This window comes from Etheostoma cragini, chromosome 15 (genome assembly GCF_013103735.1).
Source record: "Etheostoma cragini isolate CJK2018 chromosome 15, CSU_Ecrag_1.0, whole genome shotgun sequence".
NCBI classification, from domain to species: Eukaryota; Metazoa; Chordata; class Actinopteri; order Perciformes; family Percidae; genus Etheostoma; species Etheostoma cragini.
In genome coordinates, this window is record NC_048421.1 from 9256648 (window position 1) to 9280048 (window position 23401).

The following is a 23401-nucleotide window of genomic DNA, read 5'->3' on the forward strand; positions in this document are numbered from 1 at the left end:
ACCAATTCTTTTAGCCACGAATTTATATTAACGTCGTGTTGCAGTTCCTCACTGTCACCACGCGAGGGCGGTAAACACCGTCAACTAGGGTTAACACTAAAACCCTTAAAAAATACCGTGGCTCTTTATTTCAACACTAAAGTACCAGAGAAAGGACTCCTGATCGAGCTATGGTAATGTCTATCAGTTATTTCTCCTGAACTAAGATAAATAATTGTTTTCCCCATACAAATAAAAACAGTTGGTGCCCATTATAGTGTCGTATTTCTATGACAAGCATAGAATAGCAATGTTTTAGGTTGTATTGACACACAAACAGGCTTTTAATCTGATCTCATGGCATATCATCTTTTAAATTCCTTTCTTCCTGTTTTTTTCAGACTTTGTGCCCATAGATCTTGATGAATGGTGGGCCAAGCGTTTCCTAGCCAATATAGACAAGTTATCCTGAACCTTCTGGGATTTATGGATCTTGACGGATCATCAGGTGAGACCTGAAGCAGGACGGCTCACAGAGGAGAGGAGGCCTGGGCTTGAGGTGTGATGGGTTGAAATGCCCTGATGTGGTTCAAAATGGACGGACAGCGCTGGGACGCTTACATAAAAACCAGAGAATCACTTCACTTGAACTCTAGCCAGCTGACTGCGACAGACTGCACACTTGAGGACGCCATCCTGGAGTTGAGGTTTCTCTCATCTTTCTACCCTCACAATAGAAATGTCATGTGACTTGCATTAAAATCATATTTTCAAGCTCTTTTGGAATCTTGTTTACTCACCTTATTAGCAATACACACAGGACACCAACAGCTCCATAAATAATTATTTTAAATCCATTTTATTAGTATCAATGATACCTGTGGAGAATCCATGTTTGACCACTGACAGATGACAAGTCACATACACAATCTACCAGTTCTTTTTTTCATTTGACCCAGTTCAAAAACTAATCAAATGAACTATTCCCACATTAGATATTCCACTTCTTATGAATTGCAAAACATAAAATGTGAAAAAAGCTGAACAATGAGGGATTTTGAGGGAAAAAGAACATGGGCATATTAAAAAAGCACATCAACAGCTCCATTTAGCAGTGATAACATCTTGCATTTCTAATGAAACCTCTTCAAATCTTTTATGCACACTTTCGAATAAAACTTTTAGCATGACAAACATTTTAATATATCTCTTCTTACTTTCCCAACTTCATCTCTACATTGTGTGCATCCATATTATTGAAGGTGTGGACAAGCCTGAAGAAATAGTGCTGCACATAGAGCATAAAGACATACACAGGTTTACAAAGTTTTCAGCAGTTAATGGTCACTCCATCTGAGCTTTAAACGTCTTTACGAGTACTCTAGAGGGGGGGAAATGTCATTATATGATTGCAGGCCTGTATTTCTCTACAAAAACTGCAGTTCTCCAGCTGTGTACACCCTTCAGAAGCTGTAAATGCATCGAAACCAAGTCAGTCTGCATCGTTCATGTCTGTAATCCGCTCTCAGTGCTTCTCCAGAGCTTTAGTCAGCAGGTCGTTAAGGCGGGAAATCATCGGTCGGGGATCGTCGTTCAGGCCTGCTGTGATCATGGCGTTATCATAGATCTGCAAAATATAGATAAAGAGAAATAATGGTGTGAAACTGCACGGATAATACTTCAAGCCAATTAGCAAATCACTTTAAGAGACAAAAATATCCCACACAAAGTTGATTATGTGCTGCCGCAACAGAGACTGGGGGAAATGACTAATTCTTAACCAGCCGTTAATTACCTATCAGACAATTTTAATGTCATAAATTGTTTCTTCTGAGAGTTATTGTTCACTTCTACTCTGAGTGCTGTGAAGCTGTTGTCAATAACTTGAGACTTCCTGCATATGTTTCAAAGTAAAAGTCTACAAGGAGCAGGAGGGATTATGTCCTTGTGAGCAGGGGAGATGCTTAAAATGTGAAACGTGCAGTTTCCTCACCATTAACTAAACTTTTACAGTAACTCCTACTTGACATGACTTTATTGTTGGACTAATGGAAACTGTAATGGAAATTATTCTGAACTGATCAAGACAACAATGATTTCTTGAGTTTGCTGGAGCAGATCAGAAACAATAATGGTCTTCTTATTAAAAATGATGTTTTCCATGTGCAACTCTAACCCACAGTACCTGTTCTAGTAGCAGTCCAGCCAGCTCAGAGTTAGTTTCCTTCAGTGCCTGCAACTTCTTGATCAGATCATGTCTGTCCGATGGTAAAAAAATAAATAAATAAAAAGATAGTGAGAGCTGCACACAAAAACACATTTAAAGTAATCATTATCTTTTATTCCATTTTGTAAAATACACGCACGCTCTCACCCTGCATTGATCTCCAGTGTGGGCTGCAGTATCTGAGCCCTCTCTTCAGGGGTGCGAGCCAGCTGTTGGGTGCGGAGGAAGTGGCGTGCAGCACCCATTTCCAGCACTGTGATCATAGCTGGGTGGGTGTCCAGGCGTGGCGTCAGCTTGAGCCCAGATGAGAAAAAAAGTATTATGCAATGTGACATTTTTCAGACCAAATATAAGACCACCTTAAAGAGATCTGACATGAAAAAAACATTTTACGATGATTTAAATCCACGACTGAGCTGATGTCTTGTCAGGAAAACACATTTGAGACCCTGACACAAGTAAGCTTCACCTTTATGTTGGTGACTCGGGGCCCCAAGGCATTCTTCATCCAGGATATGAGGTCATCGGCCTGCTCCTGCGTCAGGCGCTCAGAGGCTGTAGGAGAGAAAAGGCAATGAACCGGAGTGAGGACAACAACCGGGACACAGAGTTGTCCTGCTACACTGATCAGCTTTAACTGGAGATATATGAGAGAGGAGCAAACCGGGCTTGCTGTCTTCAAACTTCTCCTCTTTGTAGTGATCCACCACGATGTCGGTCTCCACCGAGATCATCTTCTTCTTTTCGAACTCTCTGAGGTGGAGCAGGGTCAGCTCATCAAACTGCTCGTAGCAGAACAACACCTGCACGTACACAGAAGACCCAAAAGAAATGTCTACAGCAGTTTTCATCCTTAATGAACAGCTTTTATTCAGCTTTTCAGTGACAGAACCGCAATATTGTCCCTTTTATTCTCATTTGACAATATAAAACTGGGCCTCCAATTACATGTAGGACTGGCTAAGGCCTTTATACATACATTTTAAATGAATTGAATATTGACTTTGGCATGATTTTATTTTATCATGTTTGAATGTTAAACATACTGTACATGTGGCACAGCCAATGCTTAGAATTAACTGAACATGTGGGTGTCGACCTAGTTCTATCACAAATTGATTTATATTTGCTAATAATATGTTGAATTCATGTCATTTTTTAAATTTAAACTTTTCAAAATAATTTACAATTTTATAAGTTCTGCAGTAACTCTGAGGACTCCCTAGGGGTCCCCGACCCCGTTTAAGATCTCTGATGTAATATGTTAGGACTTAAAATACCTATGCATTCATCTGGCCAACTGATACAGTAAACATTAAAGTTCAAGCCACAAAGGGACTCAAATTTTCAAAGTATGATATTTTAGATTTAAATGAATTATATCTTTCTATGTATATTAATAAATAATTAAATAAAATCTTACACAACAAGTGGGAAAGGGACATGGGACTGAAGAATATGTCAATAGGAATATGGCCTACAATGCAACTGGAAAATAAGAGCTGACCGACTTTCGTTAAAAGCTCCACTGATTTACAGGAATAATGTGATGTACTGCCCTCTGTGGTGCTACGAAATATTTCTTATATCACAAGTTAAATGTTGATTTCTCAGCACACGTCACACCCCTTGCTTACCTCCATGTCTTTCTGTTTCATGGCCTCATAGTAGGGGGAGTGCTCTGCAAGATGGCGGTTGGGGGCGCACAGGTAGTAGATGTTGCGTGTGCCAGCCTTCATGCGGGAGGAGTACTCCATCAGATTGGTGTGCTGGCCCGCTGGTAGAGCAGAAGACTCAAACCTCAACAGCTTTGCAATATCCTCCTGTGCAAAGACAGCATGGAGGGTCAAACAGTAAGGCAAGATCCCTTATTCCCGCTGCGTTTGACATTTGTATAAAAAATAGTTTTTTTGCATTTTCAAAGTCACCTTGACATCTTGTTCCTGAGTGGTGACGATGCCCTCCCTCATGAAGAGGCCGTAGTCCTCAAAGAACTTGTTGTACTTCTCTGGCTCCTTCTTGCTCTGGTCCAGCAGGAAGCGGATCACCCTCTGCTGCAACACGTCACGGAGCTTCCTGAAGCCAGAGGCGACGGTAAAACAATAAGTACGTAATAAGTAAAAGAACTGAGAACTCCATTATGAGGTTATGAGTAAATCCTAAAAAGAAATTGAGATTTTGATAATAAAGAGTAAGAGTAAGAGCAAGACAACACGGTGAAACATAAGTGATGATACATTAAACGCAAAAACACAAACAGGTGAGTTTCCCAATAAACAGTTGAAAACTGGCGTTTTACCGGATGAGGGCGCTCTCTTGCAACAGCTCTCTGCTCAGATTCAGCGGGATGTCCTCACTGTCCACCACACCTACACACACACACAATCGGACAGACAGACAGACAGTGTTTAGCTCAGCACTGAAAAATGAAACAAAATATTCATATAATCATGCATTTAGAAACAGCAGAGTAAAAACAAGCAGCTCCACCAGGAGCGGGTGGAGGCTCTTGGGAGGATCCAGACCTCGGAGGAAGCGCAGCCACTTGGGCAAGATGTCCGTGGCTTTGGTCTGGATCAGGACCTTCCTGCTGAACAGAGCCACGCTGGAGCCCATCTCCCTGCTCACATCAAACATGCTCGGCTTCTGTTGACAAATTAATTATTTGTAATAAAGATAAATTAATGTGTTCTCAATACCACCAAAAAAACAACTAATTGTGTTACATAACATGACCTTTCACACAGGTTCGCATTATCTTAGCGGTTGTTTTGACACATTTATGGAAAGTTGCTGATTTCAATCGCAGATTAGCCGAGTGGGGAAATGTGAAACAGAAACATTCACTTTAAGTGGGCTGGTGAGATTTTCCACTCAGCAGTTGACACTGTGCCATTCCTGAGCTGCTCACCGTGTCAGGGACATAAAAGATGCTTCGGATGTTGAGCGGGGCGTCGGCACGGTAGTGCAGCGTGTAGCGAGGCTTGTCGTAGGCTTGGGCGACATAACGGTAGAATTCCTCATGCTGCCAGTCACTAATTTCCTTGGGCTCCATCATCCACAAAGCCTGATGGAAGACAGAGGCCAAGCAACCATTGATAATAAAACAGAAAAAAAAATCTCAAAGAATTACAGTGAAACCTGATGCATTCTTCAGCCTCACTGCAGAATTAACAGGCGTTAAGCTTTTATTTAAGGTTCACAATCGGGGCGCAATATCAGCATGTAAACAATAGTGAAATGATGTGTGTCAAAGGTTTTTGGACTGAGACCGAATCAGAGAGGCTCACCTGCAGTGTGTTGAGCCTGCGTCCGTTCAGGAAGATGGGGAAGCTGACAAAGTTGCTGTACTTTGTCACAACATCTGAAAGAGATTCAACAGCTTGTAAGGACACTGAGTGATGCTACACTAATGTGTTTTCTCACTGCTGGTATAGAAGCAGCTCCAGCAGTTATACCTTTAACTCTGTCCTCGGTGGAAAACTCCTTGCAGTCGTCTTTGAGGTGCAGCACGATCTTTGTTCCCTGTTGAACACCACTGGCTTCAGCGATCTCAAAGACTCCAGAGCTGAAGAAGACAACGCCAGAGGATCACATTTGGTTACGGTCCTTTAACAGATGTATTCACTCTTTGGTCTGCTGCAGAACAGAACCAAACTGAGAATATCATGTTCCTACTCTTGACGTGGACATCAAAGACTTTCATTCCCATCCCTTCCCTCCCTCTCACCCGTCTGAGGACCACTTGTATCCGGGTGCGTCGAGTTCAGCGGACCGCGAGTAGACGTCAACACGGTCAGCCACCATGAAGGAAGAGTAGAATCCCACACCAAACTGACCAATGATGGTGCTGCTGGCCTCTGCCTGGTTCTGCAGGGCATCCAAAAAGGCCTGCAGTGTGGTGAAGAGATGATAATGATTATGACAGAATGAGGAGGATATATCATGAATACAGGTGTGACATTCATAGACAAACTGATGGATTTATTGGATTGTTAGTCATATATCCAAAAGCTAGTTGAGGGTGGAGGAATGTCACCTTGGAACCGGAGCGGGCGATAGTCCCCAGGTTGGCCACCAGCTCCTCTTGGTTCATCCCTACTCCTGTGTCCTGTTAAGAGTACAGAAAATCACAGTCACTCAAGTCATTATAGCTTGTTGTATGATATCCATCCACCAGGTGGCATCCATTTCAAAGACAGACCAGGAACCAGAGTTCATCAGGAGCCTTTTTCACTTATTAACCTGGTTCCTACTGGATTTAAGAAAACTGGGACATTTTGGATAAACCTCATTTAAAAAGCTACAGTGGGACTAACTATGTCATTGTTACGCACTGTGTAGTAGGGAAGATAAAAAAGTCGTTGTGGGACAATCAGTGAAAGAAGTGATGCTGATATTGGTTAACGGTTTTCTTTCACGTTTACTCTGGATCTAGGAGACTGCTGGGACCAACAGAAACATGTCACTTGGTAGCCCAAAGCGGCTTTGAGAGCATCAAACCACTTCATAGTTTTTTGGTTTTGCACCCATTGCGATTCTTTTTTTTCTTCCTACAATTTCTGCCGGATGTTGAGACATCTTCTCCTGCCATCAACTCCTGCTCCCTCTGAATGGCCTCCTCTCCCCTAACACTGGTGAGGGCCTGGCCCTTTATTACACTCCTGCAGTGGAAGAGGGCTATGTTGTATGTCTAACAGAAAGTAAACATGGGACTGAAAGAAAACTGTAAAAAAATACCAATCAACCATTAAGTCATGCAGACTGCACATTTTACACAGTCATGGGTATACCTGAATGGTGAAGGTGCCCTTGGCACCATCGGTCTGCAGGTGGATCTCCATCTGAGCTGTTTCACCACCTGCTGTCACCAGTTTGTGCCGCAATTTTTCCAGAGCGTCGCTGCCGTTGGAGATCAGCTCCCTGATAAACACCTGGTAGGACGCGGAAGCAAAGATCAGGTATAGTTCATTTACTGAAATGTCAGTCCAGCTAAGGCTACATCGACATTATTACGTTTTCATTTTAAAACAGTGTTTTAAAAAACAAAAACAATCTCTGCCCTCCTGTGTTTTATAAGTAATCTGAAAACGCATGTCACAGACAATTATAGGACACTGGACACAGGAAACGTGGCTCAATGCTAAAAGAACAGCTCGCTTCCTGCACAAGTAGACGCATTAAATAGTGCAGTATTTAAACGGCAAAACAGCTGCTAGCATTGACATCAAGGTTGGGGGGAGGGGGGGGGGTTGTAATTCATTATCCATGTTGAATTTATCACTGGTGCCAAGGCTGATGTTGATTGTTAATTCTTCCGGAAAAGGGTCACATGATAGGGCCAATTAGGAAACACATTGAGACTGATAAGACCCGATCAGAGAGCAAACTTGGGTGTCCGAGTCATCATTTGCAAAGGTCTCCATTTCTGTCCATACAGACTGAAATGCAAAATTTTCAAAACTAAACCTCGGTCAGCAGTGTGTCCAAATGCCTCGAAGTAGTCTGAACACAGAGGCATAAACATAGCAACAGATGCGTTTTAAAGCAGAAACTTATTCGTGTGGATGTAGTCTAAGTTGTAGATTATCTCTCTCTTTCTTTCAAACACACTTACCTCTTTCTCTGAATACAAGGACCTGGCAACAATGTCCAGCAGCTTCTTCGTCTCAGCCTGAAATTCATGTTTGGACAAGCTACCTGCATGGATCAATGGTAGAACAACATTCAGTTTTTTTTTTTGTTTTTTTATCTGACAAATGATCAGCTTCACTGTGACATTATTATGTACTGTATGTCTGCAGCTCTTCTACCACCTTGAACAGACTCTGTATCACTGATGATAGTGTGCAGAGGCTCCTCTTCCGGCTCTTTCTCTGCCTCCTGGGTGCTGTAGTAAGACTGCTGGCTGAAGCCGAGACAGGACCGCTGGGAGCTCCACACTTTGGGCCGACTGCTCCATCTTGGCTGCTGCCCAAGCTGCAAGTCTGATACAGGTCCAACAAACTCAACTAAACATGGTCACGAGTAGTGTTTACAGACATGCTTGAAAACATGAACCAGTTTAATAGGTTCAGGATTTGTTGCTCACGTTTATAAATCATAGATCTATCTATTTTAGACTATAAAATAACAAATAAAATCTGATGTCATTACTGAGTCTTGTAAGCCATCCCTCGATATTCATATTTAGCAGTTTTTTAGTTTCTAAGGAAGCTTTCGACTGACACCAGCTTGCGGCGTTAGACTGCAGTCTGGTAAATGAAGTAAAATTGAACCGCAGCGGTTTACTGTGATCTGGGCTAGCTCCCTAACAACTTAACGTTACCTCTGGTGAAGGAGCGCGAGGTGATTCGGCTGCTCAGCCCTCGTGCACATGCCGTTAGCCGTGAGTTAGTCCTCTGAGAAGAACCGAGGGCGAACCGTGCCAGCGCGAGACAGCGGGACATGATTAACCAGGGGAAAGACAAGACTGGTCGACTGACCGAGGGGACACACGCCGTACGACCTATGCGTACGACGGTAGTACATGCAAGACCCTTGACTGCGCCTTGTAATGACGTCAGCAGGGCGTCTACCACACTGCCCGATGAAAAGTAGAAATTTCTCCAGTGTTTGTGAATAGCCTAATGTAAATGTAAAAGGTGCACCGTTTAAAATCCGTTGGTATGTTTTAAAACACTACTAGTCGTATCTGTATCGTTATTTGACAAAATTAATTTGCCAGTCAAGGTCAAAGAGCTGTATTCTTAACTATGATATAAAAACAAATACAAATGTTATAAAAAAAATGTTGATGCTAAAACAATTATTTGATACCATTTTCATATTTGATTAGTTGTTAGACTTAGGGTGTGTGTGTGTGTGTGTGTGGGGGGGGGGGGTTTGAAGTTCATCCTTTACATTATAATGTACAGAATCTTTTACACTGTTGCAGTGTAACAGTTCCACAATAGAGTCCTCTCCAAATAGAAACAGAAACAGAGTCTGTGGCACACAGGTTTATTTAACAATATGGTATATAAGTACGAAATGAGCCATTTTAACCAATTTGTACAGTGATTTCATTCTTATTTTCTGAATATTTACAGTACTGTCGAGCTGCATGATTTACATTAGAGAACAGTTCATCATCAAGTCAAGTTTAATGCAAGAGAGAAAATGATGCACAAAACTCTCTAAACACAAATCAGCAGTCAAACAAGTTAATTTCCCACCACAGGCAAAAGAGGTTCAGAGAGAATTGAGAATTCCTTTTGACTGAGGGAGAGACAAAGCAATTTTTTTAAACATTTGCAAGACAAATACTGGGCCCAGGCCAGTAAAAAGAACATTCCGGCACCTGTGAACGTTAACAAGCCTCAATGCAGGTTTCTTTTACACCTGCTTTTTGTGTCTGGGTGTGTGCAATAGTTCCTAGATCTATACAAATACATTTATCTCCCACAGACTCTGCAAACAGGAAAGAAAACTAAGGCTTTCCCAAAGGCAGTCCTTTTGAAAAATGGCATATTACAATAAATTAGCCAGGAACAGAGAAACTGAGCAAGAGGAGAAACCTGGCAAAAATTCCCAGACAAATTATTTTACAGTCTTCTCAACACAAACACAATATTAATTTGCAAAGGTACAAAATAAAAAAATTAATAAAATGAAATATTTTTTGTTTCGAGAAGTTTTGTTAAAAAAGTCAATACCAGAGCATAACAAATGAAAAACAAATGAAAACACCACAAAGACCAGAGCAAATTCTTGCATGGCTGGTCTGAACCAAAAATATATTCTTTGTGTCTTTGTTGTCTTCTTTTCAATAGCAATTATTAAATCACTCTCTGTGTTGGAAGAAAAAGCAGTCCCTTGGTTTAAGGAAAGTTCACAGTCTGTAGGCCTCATATGACTAATTTGTTTGTATTTCTTTTAGCTTTTTACATTAGCAAGTACAAAACATTATCAGCTGAAAACAGAACAAGGCCTTTCTCTGTCCCAAAATGCTACAATCCTTCAACAAATTTCTCCAGCGTGTCTCCTGTCGTGTCACCCACCATACCCATGTCATTATTCAACCCCCCTCTGTTTGGTGTGTTAAGTTGCGGGAGCATGGCACTCTGCTCCGGCGTTCCCATGTGTCCCTGCTCCATGGAGCCCGACATTGGGCCCCCAAGGCTGGGGTGGGGCGAGCTGGAGTGGAGGGTGCCGTGTTGAGGTGAAGGATGGGGCTGTATTCTTGGGGAGGGACTGGAATGCGGGGGCTGCTGCGACGCTGGACGGGGCGATTGCACTGGGGCTGGGGAGCGCACTTGGTTTCCCAGGGTGTTTGCCATTGTCTGGCCAGGTAAGTGAGCTCCTCCCTGGGCTTGGCCTTGGAGCATGTGAGGTTGTGGACTCATTGAGTTAGCCTGTGTTGGAGATCCCATCTGCTGCTTTAACATCTGCTGCTGCTGCTGCTGAAGCATGCGCTGCTGGAGGAGGTTCTGGGGCCCATCCATGCCCATACCAGGTTGACCCATTTGAGACGTGGGAGGGAGCTGTCCCATGGGCCCTCCACCTTGCATAGCCAATTGCTGCTGCATACGGAGCTGGGAGTAGCTTGCTGGCCCTGGCTGCTGTTGAGGAAACTGACCGTGGCCCTGAGGCATGCCTCCCTGCTGCTGTGCCTGCTGTTGCATCTGCTGCATCCTGAGCAGCTGCTGTCTGCGATAGAGTTGGGGATTGCCATTTTGAGCAGCATTCATCATCTGGCCTTGGGGGCCCATGGGTGCCATGGCCTGGGGCCCTGCCTGCTGAGGCGGCTGCTGCTGAGGTGCCATCACTGGCCTCTGCACCTGGTTTGCCATGGCTGCCATGGCCTGCATTCCTGCCTGGGATCCAAGCAGGGCCTGAGTGTTCTGCTGCTGCGCCTGCTGCTGCTGTGCCTGCTGCTGCTGCTGTGGCTGGGTGGCCTGGTACTTGGCTGTCCTCTGTTTAATGAAAGCGGCCATGAGGTGGGGGTTAGACTTGAGGATGTTGAGGACCTGCTGTTGCTGCTGTGGGGAGCTGGGAGATTTGAGTGTGCGCAGTAATTCCTGCAGGGCACTCGGAGCAATGTTACCAGGTATCCCCCGTGTCATGTTTTGCTGCTGTGGTGTCATTCCCTGCTGTGAAGGCCCCTGGGGAGGCATGACCCCAGGCATTTGGAGGCCATGTTGCTGGGGCATCATGGGCCTCTGCATGAGCTGGCCCTGCTGGAGCATAGTGTTCCCCTGAGCCTGCTGAGGGGTCATGGGGCCTTGTTGAGGAGGGACCTGTGGCTGATGACTCTGGGGATTTTGCATGGGATTCTGCATCCCTGGACCCCACTGACCTTGCTGCATAGCCTGCATTACCTGGGGGCCCCGTGGCCCCTGCATCATCTGCATTTGCCCCGGCACGGGCCCCATCATACGTGGGTGGTTTATAGGCATCCCATTCATGCCATAATTTGGCTGCTGCGGCTGCTGCTGCTGCTGTTGTTGTTGTTGTTGCTGCTGTTTTGCCTTGGCTACCATCTCAATCTGTCTGGCCACCTTTAGGGCTGCCAGCAGTGGCTGCTGCTGCTGCTGCTGTTGCTGTTGTTGTTGTTGCTGTGGTGGCTGAGGCTGCTGTTGGTGGGGCATGTTAGGCAGAGGTGACTGCTGCTGATGAAGAGGGGATGACTGAGGCCCTGGTTTTCCCTGCGGCCCTGGTGTTGGGGGCTGGCTGCTGCGACCATTGTTGGGGAAACCCTGGCCAATATTGTTAGGATTTGGTGGCTGCTGTTGTTGGGGCTGGTTGGGCATGGGCTGGGGGGTCTGGGGTGTATTAGGCTGCTGCACAGAGTTGGGGGTGTCAGGGGCAGCTGAGGTAGGTGGAGATGGCATCGGCATACCCCTTCCAGCCATGGTTGCCATTCTGCGGCGCATCATTTGAGCCTGCTGGAGCCTGTGCTGCAGCTGCTGCTGACGGAGTTTGTGCTTGATGTTGAGACAGAAGGGAACAGGACACTTGTTCTCCTGACAGTGCTTGGCGTGATAACAACAAAGAGCGATGAGCTGCTTGCACACAGGGCAGCCACCATTTGTCTTACGCTTGCAGCCTTTGGTGTGTTGAACCACCCTCTTCATCTTCTGGCATGAGGGAAGAGAGCAGTTGGCATTACGGCACTGGCAGGCATGAACCAGGGACTGGATGCAGCGCTGGATGCTGAGACGACGGCTCTCTTGAGGGCTCTTGGAGGCCTCTCCACCCTGACCGTTGCTGTCATCGTCCAGACCTAGGCCCCACTTCACCATCTGGTGCTCGTGGCCCTTAGCGTTGTAGCAGTTTATGCATAGGTCGTAGTCCTGATGAAAGGTAAGGAAGACCCCATTAAGGTTGTGATAAGATTTGAATTTTTATTCATAACTGATATAGATTTCAAAACATATCGGTATAGTGCCATTATTGCCTACCTCGCAGACGGTGCAGTGCCAGCGAGTCTCTACGTGGTGCTTGCACTCATTGCAAGTGTACACAAAGCGGTCCTGGCCTTGGTTGTGCAGCTCTACCAACATACACATTGTGCTCCATTTGCATCTTCTCAGTGAGCTGAACTCCCAGTGCTTGTCCCTGGCCAAAGTCAGAAAGGCATCACGGCCATCCATCAGGTCACAGGTCAACAGAGGGTCGGGGTCCATAATGGGTGGCAGGGTGTTAATGACTGGCCCAGCATGGAGATGGATGACAAAAAACACCTGGTTGTAGAAAGAAGGAGAACCGTGTCAGTTAGTTGTAAGAACAGCCAAAGTATGCTGTAATAATGTCCCAACTCTAAGTCCATCCCATGTAGGAGGCAATTTCTACATGCAATGTATCTGAACTGCTCTCTGAAGCCAATGGATCCTGTTGTTGTTTGCTGGTGTACTTACCTGCCCACATGTAAGATGTACAGTAACAAGAAAAAACCTGTTCTGTGCAATTATTTGGACATCCATGTCAACCTACCAGTTTGGCTTAAAAGTACAGTATAGTATCAAGTGTTAAAAACAACTTAGTTACTGAAATGGCATTTTAATTATGGAAATGGACTGCATGAAAGACATTATAGTAGTCAGGGTTTCCCACCTCTTTATGTTTCTCCATCGTGGCATAGAGCTTCTGGGACAGGTCATTGGCTACATTCGGCATCCCAGGCTTTTTCTTATTGGCTCGGCTGACGCTGCTCTTGTTTTTGTTGGTTTTCTTGTTATTCTTTTTTTTGGCATTCTTGCTGTCAGCTTGGGCTCCCTTGAAATAGATGGACATGAATTTTTAGAAAGATTGCACAACAGACAAGATGAGGTTATGCAATTAAGCTGAGTGGTTATACAATGCCTGAATGACTGCTGAAAGCTTTAATATAATGAGGACTTGAGGATGATAAAATCTGGGGTGAAAAAGAGGCCTGAGCGTCAGGCTGTTGATTTTGGCATAACAAGAGCGTTCCTGTTATAAAAACCCATTTCAAAATGCTCAATGCACCTAATCCATCTAACTCACCTCTGTTGTCTCAGTGGAGGCTGTGTTCTCCTCCTTCTTCCTCTCTTCCTCCTCCTGCTCTAGCTCCTTGATGCTCTCCTCCAGTACATTAGGCCAAAAGTCACCCTCAAAGTACGGCAGCTCATTGGCACTGGTTATCCGGTCTTCTGTTGCCTGTTTGAAAATGTCCTGGACGCAGACACAAAAAACTTCCATCAGGCAAGCTTGTAATACAGCTCTTAAAAGACGACCCTGTGTGTGCATGTGTAAGTGTGTATGCCTTTCAAATTTCTCAAGTAACGTTCATCTACTTCACACTTGGCTTCCTTGGAGTTTCGTAATTTTTAGCAGTTTTTTTTTTTTTGGAAAGCGTTTTATATTGGCCAGTAACAAACTCAATAGACCACACAATAAAAATTGAGGGGGAAAAAAAGCACTGCCCTAACGCAGGATTTTCTGTTTTTACCCTTCACAATAAAAGCCCCGCTTTGGAAAAACTGTAAAGAGAAAATCTTGAGAGTCCCAAAGAAATGACGTGGTGATCATTTTCTGACCTTGTAATCGTGTAGGATCCTCTCAGCAAAAGCCTTGTCCAGCATCTTTCTGTACCACTCTTGGAGCCTCTTGGGCTTCGGGATCTTCTGGTCAGGAGGGTGGCAGTGAAAAATGTAGTCATCTCCTTCGCTGGGTGGGCAAGCCCAGATGTGACCCATCACATACCTGAGGGCAACAAGAGAGGTCAGCCACTTGCAGGAGTGATACATAGAGCATAGGTTGAAATTTTGTAAAACACTACACCGTGTAAAGTTACTCTTAACCCACCCCAGTTTCTTCACATACTCCAGGTAGCCTATTAAGATCTCATGGTACACTGCAGTCCTTAGCGCACGAGGTCTGAAGAAGTGAATACTGTCGAGGTATGATATGTAAACCCGTCTGCAAAGCAAATATGGAGAATTTAATCAAAGAGCAATACAACCAAAATACCAAAATAAACGGAGACAAAACGCATGCATCATTCTTATTTTTTCCTGTAGTTTACCTAGTATTTGGAAAGGGACACTCTGAGCCGTACTCCTGGACATGCATGCCAAAGAAACAAACATCAACCCCATCTATTTCCTCAAATGCAAAAAGTGCTTTGGTTCTGTAAGGAAAGGTCTCCACCATCTCGCCTGAGTCCACAAACCTGTGAAAACCAAGAAGAATAAGTAAAGTTATTTAAATTAATTTTTTAGGACATAAGAATTCGCTAAATAAATTAATTTCCATGTTTAGGTCTTTCACGCATGTTTGCTCACACATTTGTATAATCTAGAGACAACTGTGCTGTATTTTGCAAGTCTTTATTTAACATATTTAAATCCATCAATGTGTGGGGGCAACACCTTTGTTGCATGTCACTACTATAGTGTTGTATTGGTGTCAATTCTGTCAAAACAATACGACCCAAATCCCAGAGATGCTCATTCACATGTAAATAATATTATCACACAACCTCAGACAACCTCTGTGTTAGCACATTTTCTTAAAAAGCACTTATATGATCCCCAACTTCTCTCTTGGTTTGGTTCTAAGATCAGAAAACTTCTTAAGTGGTAGGTGGTGTAGTTTTCAGCTGGGCTTACATTTAGAAAGCAGACACAAAATGAAAACTATCATGTTACTCCACATTTAACAAATGTTTTAGCAAATTAGGAGAGGCACACTTTATCAGCAGGCGAGAACCTTACCTAGACTTCATGCCAGGCTTAATCTCCACATTTTTGTCAGAGCTGGCCACCACTCGCACAAACACCTCACCAGCCTCTGGGTGGTTCTGCCTTTTCAAGTACTTATTCACTCGGTCTTCGATGTACGTCCCCAACCTGGTCGACTGCAACCCTTTACAAAGACCAGCACAAACACAAAAACAAAATGCTTTTAATATCAATTCAAGGTATAAACATTGAGACTTTTGTGATCAAATAAAACGGAAAAATAAAATTGAATGAAATGTTAATGTTTTACTATTAAATGCAACTCACTTCTGGCTGAAAACTTGTTCTCCTTTCTTGTTTTGCCAGACTTCTTCAGACAGTTGTCACAGATAAAGCTAGAAGAAGAAAGATCAAACTACAGTTTAGAGTCAACATACAGTAAAACCAGCAAATACAAATTCCTAGAAAGAAGTACAAGCTCTATACTTTGCAAATAGGTTTTCTGTTAAGTGTGCTTAAATGGCTGGATAGTTGTCCAACAGCCATAGCAAGGCTTACCCTGATGGCCAAATGACATCGTAGTGCAGCACGCAGATCTGATGCATCTTTCGTCCACAGTCTTTACATTCAACAAACCTGACAAGGGCAAATATTTGCTTGTTTTGTGCTTTCGGTGCAAAAATTGGTAAGGAAGAATCTCTGTCATAACATTAATGACAAACTGAAGTCACTCTCAAGACAGTACTCACGGTTCAGGGTCCAACATGTCATTTTTCTTCTTTTCAAACTGCTCTTTTGATATCATGCTGCACAAAAAAAGAGATAAAGAGACAACCAAATTCATATTGGCTCCTGTGATTGAAACGCCTTTCCACAGAAAAAGTCGAGAGAAAACAGCCTGATAATCTCGCAAGATGATCATCAAGTGGTGTTCAGCCAACCGGGCCTGGTAACTTACGTCTGTGGCTGTGCCGGGTCATCCCCCAGGGTCACACTGTTGCCCTGGATCTCGTTGAAGCACTTCTCACAGAAGTGATACCTGTCGGCAATAAGGCCATATTTGGGTGAACTGCAGCCAGCACACACAGTAGCAGCACAGGCAAACCGGCGTACAGGTGGCAGAATGCAGAGTAAATGGAGCACACGGCAACAACCGAGGACGGAGCATGGGCAGAGGACAGGTGGAGGGACACACACACATACAGGCAGAGGTACATATACATGTTAGTGACAGATGAAATGGTCATGATTCAGCCACTCTCATTCAAACTGGAACAGAGATGGGGTTAACATGCTAAAATGTTAATATTGGTAAATGAATGTGAATAAAAGAAGAAATACATTTTCTAAAAGGAAACTACTGTATGTCGACATGACACCATCTGACTGCATGCTGGAATACGGGAAAAAATACAATCATTTATAACATAAGCAACATGCATTATGAGCAGATAAAGGACTGTTACGTTATGCTAATGGAGACAGGATGAGTGACGCAAATACAAATGTGCAGGTGAAGTCCAAGGATATTTTAGTTTTAATACTTTAGGAAATTAGATCATGTTTTGTCAAATGATAACCCCCTGCTCAGAACTTTTTGGACATTAAAAGGATCCATTAAAGACTTTTTGTTGTAAGTCTTGAATCCTAAGTTGGTAAACCTCACAGCATTTAGTAGCACGAATCTGTATTAATTGAATGGTGTTGCATTGGAATGATAGAGGTGCAGAAGCAGATTCTGCACACCAGGGGGAGCTTTGGTGCTGGTTCTCAGGCACAACAGAGATAAAGCCAAGACAGGGCCAGATAATGCCCATTCTGCTGCCATAATGCCACAATATACAACTCATAGTGGTATCTGTAACACCCCCACACAAAGGAAAAGTCATGTGAATAAGTTACTTACAGCTTTGTTGGTATGGGTGTATGTAATGCATCTCTTGTCCATGTATTATCTTTGAAGATTGAGCTGCACACCTAATCTTTACAACCCCACTCTACCCCTCAGCAGAGTCGTCATACAATTTTACCTGTTCTGGTAGCTGTAGTAGGTGCCGTCCCTGGAAATGGTACACAACTGTTTGCCATAGCAACACAGCGTCTGGGGTGAGAACTCATACTGTGAAAGCATCAGAGGAGCATGTGACAGTTACAAACTGAAGTTGGCATTGATGTTAAAGATAAGTATAGTTAAAAAGTTTTCCATTTAAATTCCCATTTCATGTTGTCTCACCTTCCTGCCGCAGCAGTAGCCCAGGCCCTGCATGACAGGATCAATCTCTGCTTCAAACACTTCTGCTAGTTTGGTGCAGTACTTATACACACGGGATGTTTTACGGTTGTACAACCAGGCGTTGTTGAACATGAGCCACACATCTTCAACATACTGCCAAGGCTCCTGGTATTGACCTGTATCCAGCTTGCGCTTGATGGTGGATAAGTCAATAGGATTCTTCACAATGTCAAAATAGTCCTGTGCAACAGGAGAGATACATTTGCAAGAATGGGTAAATTATACTTTCTGTGAGTCTTTAATATCAAAATTAAGGTATGGCATGTATTGTGGACACTCACAGGGATGCCTAGTAACATGGGGTCTACAGGTTGTCTGAAGGGCAGTGACTCTGGGTCTTGCCTGTAGAGGGCCTCAAGTGTTGGCATTAGGGCTTGCCTCAGCTCCTCTGGCTTGAAAACTGGACAAACAATAATGTTATACAAAATCAAAACCAACAACACACACGCACACACAAGCGCGCACACACACTTGTCTGCAAATACAAGATATTAATTCAAAGTCCTATCAAACTGTGCACTCTAATGAAAGATCATCAGCATTAATAAAAACAAGTTACAAGATACATGTATACTGGGGTGTAGAGAGAGAGTAAACCCCTAAAAGGAACACACCAATTTAATGGGACTTTAGCTTATTCACTATTACCCCGAGAGTTAGACAAGTCGATACATACCCTTCTCATCACCGTGCTTGCTGTAACTCTGACGCTCAGCAGGTAACTGGTTACAACTATCTACTGCTCCCAATAAGTGGCAAAATAACGCCAACATGTTCCTATTTCCATGTTCTGATTTGCATAGTAGCGGGTACAAATAACAAGGTCAGATTAAACAAAGCCATATTCTAACCACATGCTAATTATGAACTACTTTCTCAGAAAGGCAAAGCACTGCTACCTGGGTGGAGGGATTTGCTCGCAGAACCTGAGAAGCCCGGTCACTGAGAAGAGAGTTCGCCTGGAGTTTACTCGGAGTTGGAGTAATAGAGTCAACAATTACTACATACTAAAACACCCATGTGCTTGCTGCAACAATTAACAGAGGAGACCAGGTAATACCATGATGCTTCATAAAATTCCAACCATAAAACGCCGACCGCTGAATCTATGGCTATACTTGCTCTGGATTTGGATCCAAATACACCTGAAGCCACCTTCAAGAACCATTATTATGAAAAAATGAAATTAGCCTGCACGAACCATGAAACGATATTACAGACTGGACAAAGTGGATCTCCTGCAGCTACAGTAAGTATTCTGTTATGTTTTTCAGAGGACTAACTACTGTTACAGTGGTAACGTTAGTAACACTTTCACATGAATAGGGTGGTCACTACTTTTGCAGTTGTTCTTGGGCTCCATTTATCCCCTGTAATGTTACTGTGCTGTCACAAATGTGCCTTTTCACCCCAGAATAAGATGAGCGATGCTAGAGCTAACGCTCATGACTGTATCCTTTACCTTGCTAATGAATTGGATCCACATATACACCACCAGTCCGTGTTCGATCCGATTCTCCCCTCGACCTTTGTCTGTTCGGCATTTCGTCTATCAGCTTCCAAAATTTGTAACTCCTTGTCTGTGTATTCTGGCTCAAAAAAACATATCTTAAATGGATCTTGGTTTGATATCAAGTAAAAATCCTCTGACAATTCCTCATAGTCAGCCATGATCACCATTGTTGTTTGCTACTAGCTATTCAAATTGGTTTTGTCGCCGAAGTAACTGTGCTTTTTGGTGGTGCGTTAAAAATGCTGGGGTTATAGCACACACAGAGATGAGAAGGGTATTTATCGACCTGTCTAACTTGTAACGTTAAATAAGCCAAAGTCCCAATAAGTCGCCGTGTTCCTTTTATTCTCAGACACAGGCATAACATATTTGTCTTGTTAAATGGATTTCACTGCAACATGAGCTGAAATAAATATGTGCAATAGTATACATTTCTTTAAAATTGTGTATCAAATGACACATCTTCCAATTTTTCTATCACAAAATATAAAACCACAAAACTTTTTATATACTAAGAGATCTGTGTTTTTACTTTTTTTCCGGTTCTGAGTGGTGGATGTGGTTGATGTGCCATTGGCCCCACTTTCCTCCTCTTCTTTGGGTTCTGCCTTAATCTCCAACTTCTTTTCCTCAGTTTCCATTGGTTCCTGCTTTGGCTCTGCTGCATCTGGCTCCTCCTTTTTCATCAGCGGGGGTTTGGTTTCATCATCCTGCAATATGAACACAACCAGGGTTAAGCATCTATCCTATGATGCTGAACCAAGCAACAATCAGGGCTGCACAATGGCGATAAAAAAGTCATATTGCAAATGCGATTTACAATACAGCAATTGCAATCCAATTAGTATCATGCAACTACTTGCTAGATTATAAAAAGGAAAATACACAAAATGCCAACATTTTGAATATGTGTATTTAACTTATGGCTATTTAACTATTTAACTTAACTTGAGCATACAAAGTTAAACAGGCATAAGGAGAAATACTTAAACAAGAAAAGTGCAATACCAAAAAACTTTACGAAATAGAAAATGTTTGCTTTGCTCAACAGTACAAATTAAATAAATAGATCATCAATATATTCAAAAATATAATAACTAGTGATTAAGTTACAAAATGGAATCTGTGCAACCTCTTAAAAGTCTGCATGCTCTGAAACCCTCTACACTTCTGATACTCACGTGAACACACTCAACACACACGCTAGTGCCTAAACAGACTGATTGGTCGCATCTTTCGTGGACATTGTTTTGAGGGTAGCGCTTAATACATCCACCGCGTAGCATAATTCAGAGGGCATATTCAACAAAGATTCAGCGCAGAACCATAAATAAGGCGTTAGTGAGAGCGAGAATGGCAGGTGTGCTAAATGAGTGATGTCAGTGTCTGAGTGGTAAAGCAAGAGGAGAGAGTGACCGTGAGCGGTGTTGGAATAAACATAGCAACTGTGAGAGAGAAAAGTGAGAGGATAAAGACATAGCAAGACGATGTAAAGGAAATTTAGAGTGAACAATAAACAAAAATATGCTTCTTAAAACACAGTGGCTTCATATCGCATCAATTCTGTCAGTAAAGTGAAGACTGTCACGCACACAGCACACCTTTTTGTTTACTTAAATTGCCCTATTCGTATGTAATCGCAGAGTGTGACATCGCGATTGTGATTAGATTAATCGTGCAGCCCTCGAAACAATCAAGTATTTAATTGTTTTCCTTGTTCTTTTTCACCTTTGGGAGACACTCCCACAAGTCATATTTACTTTTAAGGACATGGAATTTGAGCAGAAGTGGTTGGCTGTGGTGGACTGAGTTTGCACTAACGGGATCAAACAGTAAAGGCTTCTGGTCAGGCCCACAGTAGCCACAAGCCATGTTCTTTCTGTTAATAATTTTATAAATCATAAACATACCTCTATTTTTATATCCGGCTGCTTCTTTCCAGAGTTGCAGTCATCTTCTTCCTCCTTTACTTCAGGTTTGGCTTCAGTGCTGCTCGGCAAGGCCTGCTGGGAGCTCAGCTCAGCCACAGAGGCTGGAGTGGGCACCCGGTTATCTATACTTGCTGCTGCCTGGGACAACTTTGAGAAAAGGAGGAAGATACAGTGATCTTCTCTAAACAAAATCTTGACATTTCGTAACAATTAGTTTGGTCAAAAAACGTTTCAACAGCTTTAACAGGAGATTGCAAACTAACACAAGGGCTATAGTTAGTTTTCAATAAGAACCAGTATCTCACCGGTGTGCTTGGGTGCTGTGCCTTCACTGAAGTGGGCTGCTGCATCTGGCTGGGGGGTTCTGTGTGTGCCTGCAAGGGGGTGAGCGGCTGGGAGGGGTCAGGTAGGCTACTGGGTATGTGAGTTGGGGTGGAAGAGGGCCCACCCGTGGAGGCGGGAGTAGAGGGCCGCGGTGGCACCTGGGACTGTACAGAAGCATGGTGCTGCTGCAGCTGCTGCTGCTGCTGCAGGGTGGCAGAGGCATTAGGTGGAGGGGTGGTACCCAGGGTGGGCTGGACTGCAGGGCCACAGGGCAGCTGGGCGCCAAGGGATCCCAGTGCATTCAGAGGCAGGTTAGAGTTCTGTGAACAAAGAGGGCTGGACAGTTAGCATACCAATACACACCATTCATACAGCAGCCAACATGTTGACACTCATTTGGCAGACAAAAATGCAAGGAGCACTAAAAGCGCTGGGAGCGTACAACAAAGCACAAGTCTCCTCACCTGTGTGACAGCAGCCTGTGATGTGGGCTGGCTCAAGCCTACATTCAAATTCATTGCTCCACCTGCAGTGAACTGACCCTGTGGCAGGAACTGGCCCTGATTGGCTGGCTGAGCTACCATGTTATTAGCATGACTACCCATCATTCCTTGAGTCTGAGGCATCCTTGACGGGGACATACCCATCTGAAAAGGAGGAGAGAAATAAAACGGACACAATCATTATTGCAGCAAGCCTCTAGCATTCAATGCCTTCCAAGTAAAATAAAGTGAATGTAATAAAGCATACATAATGCTACCACAACAATAAACCTTTATAAGCCCTATGGTGTGTTCACTGACTTAAAACCCAGCATGGCAACAGCTCTAAAGCCAGGGAGAAACACGAAATAGCTGTAAACCAGGCTGGTGACTAGTTAATAGGGCTGAAACGATTCCTTGAGTAACTCAAATAATTTGAACTAAATACATAATGTAACACACGGTGTACTGCTCACTGTGTTCCGCACGGATGATTATTATTACTGGGACTTCCAAAATAAAGGAAAAGACCGTAAACAGTGAGGGGCTAAAAGAAGAGACAAGCAGGAGAAAACTACAGAGTGTGTCCAAAGTATCATTTCAGCTCTGTACAGTGTATTGCAAAACTGAACTAGCTTAATGTTACCACAATGGCACCATGTCAATAATACAGCACCCCAACAGAAAACATCCAGTCTACTCATCAAAATTAAGTTATGAGTTATTGGAGTACTAAAGCTCAGCGCTGCTGATGATGATTATGTTGAGATTATGTTAAATTGCCAACAGATTCTGAATCTCAATGGGATTATTTGCTGGTAAAATAAAGGTTACTAAAAAAAAAAAATAATACCATTGCAGGAGGTGGATCTGACACAAGTAAATCACAGTCGTATGAATGATTAAGATACACCAAACATAACTTCCAAAAATAAAGGCAAGTAAATCTGTAGTGGTAACCACAATTTAATAAAGCAGAGAGACGAAGGGGTAAGATCTAACCGCTGGGACTGAGCTCATGTTCATCTGCTGTGGATGGTTCATGGGGGAGGGAGCACGTGCTCCCATGGGTGCCTGAGACATCTGCGCATTCTGCATCGCCATTGGGTTAAACTGATTGATTCCTGTGGGAAAACACACACACACACACACACACACTTTTATATAGATATACTTTGGAGTTGTTATTTAATGGTTAGCCAAAAAGGACATATGAAGTCCTTTTTTCTCTGGAAAACCACTGCTAAGAAAGCAAAGAATGAACACATACCTTGGGGCACCTGCATACGGTTCATTATCTGATTTGGCATGTTGGGCATAGGCACAGGTCCATCTGAGAGAAGAAAAAGTGTTAATTTATAAGTAGCTATCAGTTACAGCAATGCTTTGTTCTTGTATTAACTGAGAACTGCAGAATAGTTATATTCAAAGCCAATATTCAAACCCCTAAAGTGTCTTTCCC

General features: G+C 43.4%; 3 protein-coding genes across 10 annotated transcripts in view; 1 reads left to right on the forward strand and 2 right to left on the reverse strand.

Annotated features, from left to right (window-relative positions):
- LOC117957868 (MAPK regulated corepressor interacting protein 2-like) overlaps positions 1-753 on the forward strand; it is a 6013-nt gene extending 5260 nt beyond the window's left edge. Inside the window, exon 5 of the mRNA XM_034893950.1 lies at positions 381-753. Within this exon, the coding sequence (XP_034749841.1) occupies positions 381-451 (71 nt within the window). The 3' untranslated portion in view covers positions 452-753. The remainder of the gene's footprint in view (positions 1-380) is intronic.
- A 70-nt stretch (positions 754-823) lies between these two features.
- On the reverse strand, positions 824-8775 carry trap1 (TNF receptor-associated protein 1). The gene is made up of 18 exons (XM_034893948.1): positions 8535-8775; positions 8023-8193; positions 7824-7906; positions 7000-7140; positions 6246-6317; positions 5937-6097; positions 5665-5774; positions 5497-5570; positions 5118-5273; positions 4732-4852; positions 4506-4575; positions 4135-4282; positions 3844-4029; positions 2871-3009; positions 2676-2761; positions 2354-2499; positions 2165-2237; positions 824-1606 (listed from the first exon to the last, which is right to left on the reverse strand). The coding sequence occupies exons 1-18, from the start codon at positions 8653-8655 to the stop codon at positions 1505-1507; spliced, it is 2160 nt and encodes a 719-aa protein (XP_034749839.1). The 5' UTR covers positions 8656-8775; the 3' UTR covers positions 824-1504.
- A 417-nt stretch (positions 8776-9192) lies between these two features.
- The window catches only part of crebbpb (CREB binding protein b), a 38654-nt gene continuing 24445 nt past the window's right edge, over positions 9193-23401 (reverse strand). The window contains exons 11-32 of one of the 8 annotated variants that reach the window (XM_034895191.1): positions 23210-23272; positions 22942-23063; positions 21918-22104; positions 21439-21782; positions 21113-21280; positions 19735-19915; positions 17971-18089; positions 17630-17869; positions 17427-17515; positions 16355-16465; positions 16146-16202; positions 15955-16032; positions 15724-15791; positions 15430-15592; positions 14739-14885; positions 14519-14632; positions 14251-14416; positions 13718-13885; positions 13304-13465; positions 12652-12933; positions 11104-12543; positions 9193-10851 (exon numbers count right to left, since the gene is read on the reverse strand). In XM_034895191.1, the coding sequence (XP_034751082.1) occupies positions 10198-10851; positions 11104-12543; positions 12652-12933; positions 13304-13465; positions 13718-13885; positions 14251-14416; positions 14519-14632; positions 14739-14885; positions 15430-15592; positions 15724-15791; positions 15955-16032; positions 16146-16202; positions 16355-16465; positions 17427-17515; positions 17630-17869; positions 17971-18089; positions 19735-19915; positions 21113-21280; positions 21439-21782; positions 21918-22104; positions 22942-23063; positions 23210-23272 (5123 nt within the window). In that variant the 3' untranslated portion in view covers positions 9193-10197. Of the gene's footprint in view, positions 12544-12651; positions 12934-13303; positions 13466-13717; positions 13886-14250; positions 14417-14518; positions 14633-14738; positions 14886-15429; positions 15593-15723; positions 15792-15954; positions 16033-16145; positions 16203-16354; positions 16466-17426; positions 17516-17629; positions 17870-17970; positions 18090-19734; positions 19916-21112; positions 21281-21438; positions 21783-21917; positions 22105-22941; positions 23064-23209; positions 23273-23401 lie in introns of all 8 variants that reach the window. The other 7 variants (XM_034895183.1, XM_034895190.1, XM_034895187.1 and 4 more) reach the window with 7 other exon arrangements.